At 32.5% G+C, this 3,559-nt stretch overlaps 2 protein-coding genes across 2 annotated transcripts; both read right to left on the bottom strand.

Annotated features, from left to right (window-relative positions):
* On the bottom strand, nt 988–1,422 carry LOC107647412 (ATP-dependent DNA helicase PIF1-like). The gene has a single exon (XM_016351487.1). It carries the CDS (start codon nt 1,420–1,422, stop codon nt 988–990), a length of 435 nt encoding a protein of 144 aa, XP_016206973.1.
* Nucleotides 1,519–2,976, bottom strand: LOC107647411. The gene is made up of 3 exons (XM_016351486.1): nt 2,748–2,976; nt 2,368–2,657; nt 1,519–2,241 (listed from the first exon to the last, which is right to left on the bottom strand). The coding sequence occupies exons 1-3, from the start codon at nt 2,974–2,976 to the stop codon at nt 1,519–1,521; spliced, it is 1,242 nt and encodes a 413-aa protein (XP_016206972.1).

Raw genomic sequence — 3,559 nt, 5'->3', positions numbered from 1 at the left:
ATTAGAGTCTATCAATGTTCTTCTTTTATATTAACCTTTAATTTCTATCTAACATAATCTAATGGTCTATATAAATGTGGCATATCCAATTAGCACATAATTGTTGTGCTCATTTTAGACATACTCTCATAATTTAATCAAGTGGGTTAATGAGAATTTTAATTATATGTGGAGCTTTCAGTTCTAATTCCTACATATTTGATGAGTTCCAAAAAAATTGTCTCTTTTAGAATCACACATTAAATTCATTCTCCTTTAGGAAAAGGATACGTAAAAGGACAAGTTACCAAAATAAATTGTTTGAAGGGGTATAACGAGCACAATAATTATGTGCTTATCGGATGCGCTATATTTATATAAATTATTAGATTTGATTAGATGAAAATCAAAGGCTAATATGAAAGAAGAGTATTGATGGACTCTAATAAATACAGAATATCTTAGTACATAAATAAATGCTTTAAATGGTAATACTTTAATACACAATACTTTAAAGGATAACAAAATCTTTTATTCTTAAAAAATTAAATATAAAACATATAAATACAAAAATATAAATATTTTTTATTTAATAAGATTAATTATTAAGTATAGATGACCTTGCTCTCACTTCTTGCCAAAGTACCCAATATCGAACACTTTCATTTTTACGCTTCTTGTATCCATTTATGTTTTGTTTACAAGCAATTTGTTTTGGATGCAATTGTTGTAATTAGCAACTGTTTTAATGCTGCAATTGCTGAAGTTGAATAGTTTGTTCATGAATGTTCCATTTTTAACTGCAATTAGTGTAGGAACCCGTGCTCAGCACGGAAAAATTTATAAAAGTAAAAAAAAATTATATGCTTCGATATTTAAAATAAAAGTACAAAATAATTATTATTAAAATCAAAGTTTAACTTAAAAAAAGTGAGTAATAATTATTTTATATTTTTTAAGGTCAAATAATTATACACTGATACAGAATTTAAAATAAAATTAAAATATTTACATTAGAATACTATTTTTTTCAAAGACTTCTCTGTAAACAACATTGATGATTGAATTTGCAGATATTCCTACGTGATTCATAAGTAAAACTTTTAAACCTCTCTTACTCTTAACTCTTGAAAGTGCCACATATAATTGGTCAAGTGTAAAAACTGGTTTGGACAAGCACAATCCAACATGAGATAAAGTTTGTCCCTGAGACTTGTTAATTGTCATAGCAAACGATACTATTATAGGAAACTGTCTTCGTTGGAATCTAACTGGGACGGTTTCATTTGTTGGTACCATATTCATTCTTGGAATCAAAGCAATATGACCAACATTGTTACCCGTTAAGACCTCACATTCTATGACATGATTTCCAAACTTCCTAACTTGTAGCCTTGTACCATTACAAAGACCACTGAATTGGTCAATATTCCTCAGTAACATCATCGGAACACCAATCTTGAGTATTAATTTATGTGGAGGCAAACCAGAGCAATTTATGCTATTCAGTAATTCAGGACCATAGAGATCTAGTTGACTCTACTCCATATTTCCTTCATCCATACAAATGGAATCCGAACTAAGATATAATTTTTCCCCTCCAGGAATGATAGCCATCAGATGGTTGTTGACCTCTTCAACGATGTCTATTGTGGGAGCCAGTATAGTTCTTACTTTGAAAGAATCCTTTGAGGACATGTTTTCCAAAATATTTGGATAAGAAAAATAAACCAACTCATCAAATGCCTGGTCCGAAGAAGGAATAAAAATATCTCCTGGAAGACATATCTCATATTCACCATCCATATTGTCACCTATTAGACCATCACCAACTTTCAATAACCACTCACCAAATTGCTCTATCTCATCTTGATCTGAAGCAGTCGTCTCTACAGAGAGTCTCATGTTTTTTGTTAGTTTGAGCACCTGACAAAACTTCCAAAGGTAAGACGAATTCACGGTTGAATGAACGATATCTTGTCTCGATCCTCGTGGAATGACAGGAAGAATTTGTCTAAAGTCTCCACCTAGTACAACCACTTTTCCTCCAAAGGGCAAATCTTTGCTATATGTTGGAGAACACCTCATGATATCACCCAAGCATTTATCAGGCACTTCATAGCAGTACCTACTAACCATTAGAGTCTCATCCCAAATTATAAGTTTGGCTTTCAACAACAACATTGCTTGAGGGGAACCAGGTTTGATGTTACATACAGAATCCTCAGTTGCGGTATTTTGAACCTTGAGTGTGCCGTTCTTCTATTGGGAAGAAGTAAAGATGCAATACCACTCGAAGCAACGTTTAACACTATATCACCCCTTGAGCGAATCTCAGCAGACATAAGGTTCCAGAGAAATATTTTTCCAGTACCCCCATGACCATACACAAAGAAAAAACTCCCCTTCATCACAATACACAGCTGTAACAATTTTATCGAATGCATATCTCCGCTCAATTGTTGTGATGGCTAACATGTCTGAGGCATTTTTCTTTAAATTATCCCTGTTAAAGTTTAGCTCTTCCCTAATAACCCTTTCGGTTAACAAAGAACTATCAACTTCAGTTGCTAAAGGCATTGGAGGATAGTCTTTCAAGATTTTACCATAGGAATGTAAGATCTTGTCTATATCCATTAAGCACAACTGCTTAATCTCATCATCTGACATTGTTAATTCTGCATATTATACGATACTGTAAAAATTCAATCAAACTAAAAATGATCAATAAGGAAGAACTTTTATCATTGTAATTAATAAAAACTCACCCCTCATGTTCATCACAGCTCTCTGTCGATACAAAATATCATCTGAGAGTTCATACCAACATCTATCCCAGACATGTTCTGGTCTTGAGATATTGTTGGATATTAATAGAATGACAAATAACCTCCTAACATATGATCCTGAGGCCCATGAGCTTGCTTTTTTAATTGCATCAATGAATTCTTTGTCATCTTGCAAGAGGCCAAGGGTGAAGCATGCATCTCTATACATAGCATAAATTGTTCCTCCTACTGTTCTTATATCTCGAAAACTCATACATCCTCTTTGAGTATTCAAGAGAAGTCGTTGGTAATATTCTTCAATATTTGCTGCAAAAAATTTGGTTAAAATCCCACTTTTAAGTTGTTAAATGAATTAAGCTACGCTATTTTAATTATTATGTAGCTACACATCCACATAAGAATAATTTTCCTAAACAATATAGAAAAATAAAAAAATTGTATAATCTACAGATTATAACTGTTGAAAGTTATTTGAACATTTATTTTCTAGTGTAGATAAATCGAATAAAATGGACGTGGGGTATAGGCTGTTAAGATTTTAAATTTAAATTATTAAATAAGTAAGATCAAAATTGAATATAAACTCGTCATTACCTGTAGGTACATGAGTCTTCCAATTGCGAAGCCTTTCTTTCGAGGAAACCACTTTGAAGAATCGTCCTTCCAAACAAACTTGGTTGGAAACTCAGCATAAGTCAGACTTCAAGCATAGGGATATGACATGTTCGCCGCCATCCATCCCAAAAACATGGACTTATGAGATATTGCTCTTTCGACGATATCATTCACAT

Source organism: Arachis ipaensis, chromosome B06, assembly GCF_000816755.2.
Source record: "Arachis ipaensis cultivar K30076 chromosome B06, Araip1.1, whole genome shotgun sequence".
In the NCBI taxonomy this organism is placed as follows: Eukaryota; Viridiplantae; Streptophyta; class Magnoliopsida; order Fabales; family Fabaceae; genus Arachis; species Arachis ipaensis.
Note: the sequence above shows the minus strand (reverse complement) of the source record. Positions and strands in the feature narration are given on the sequence as shown.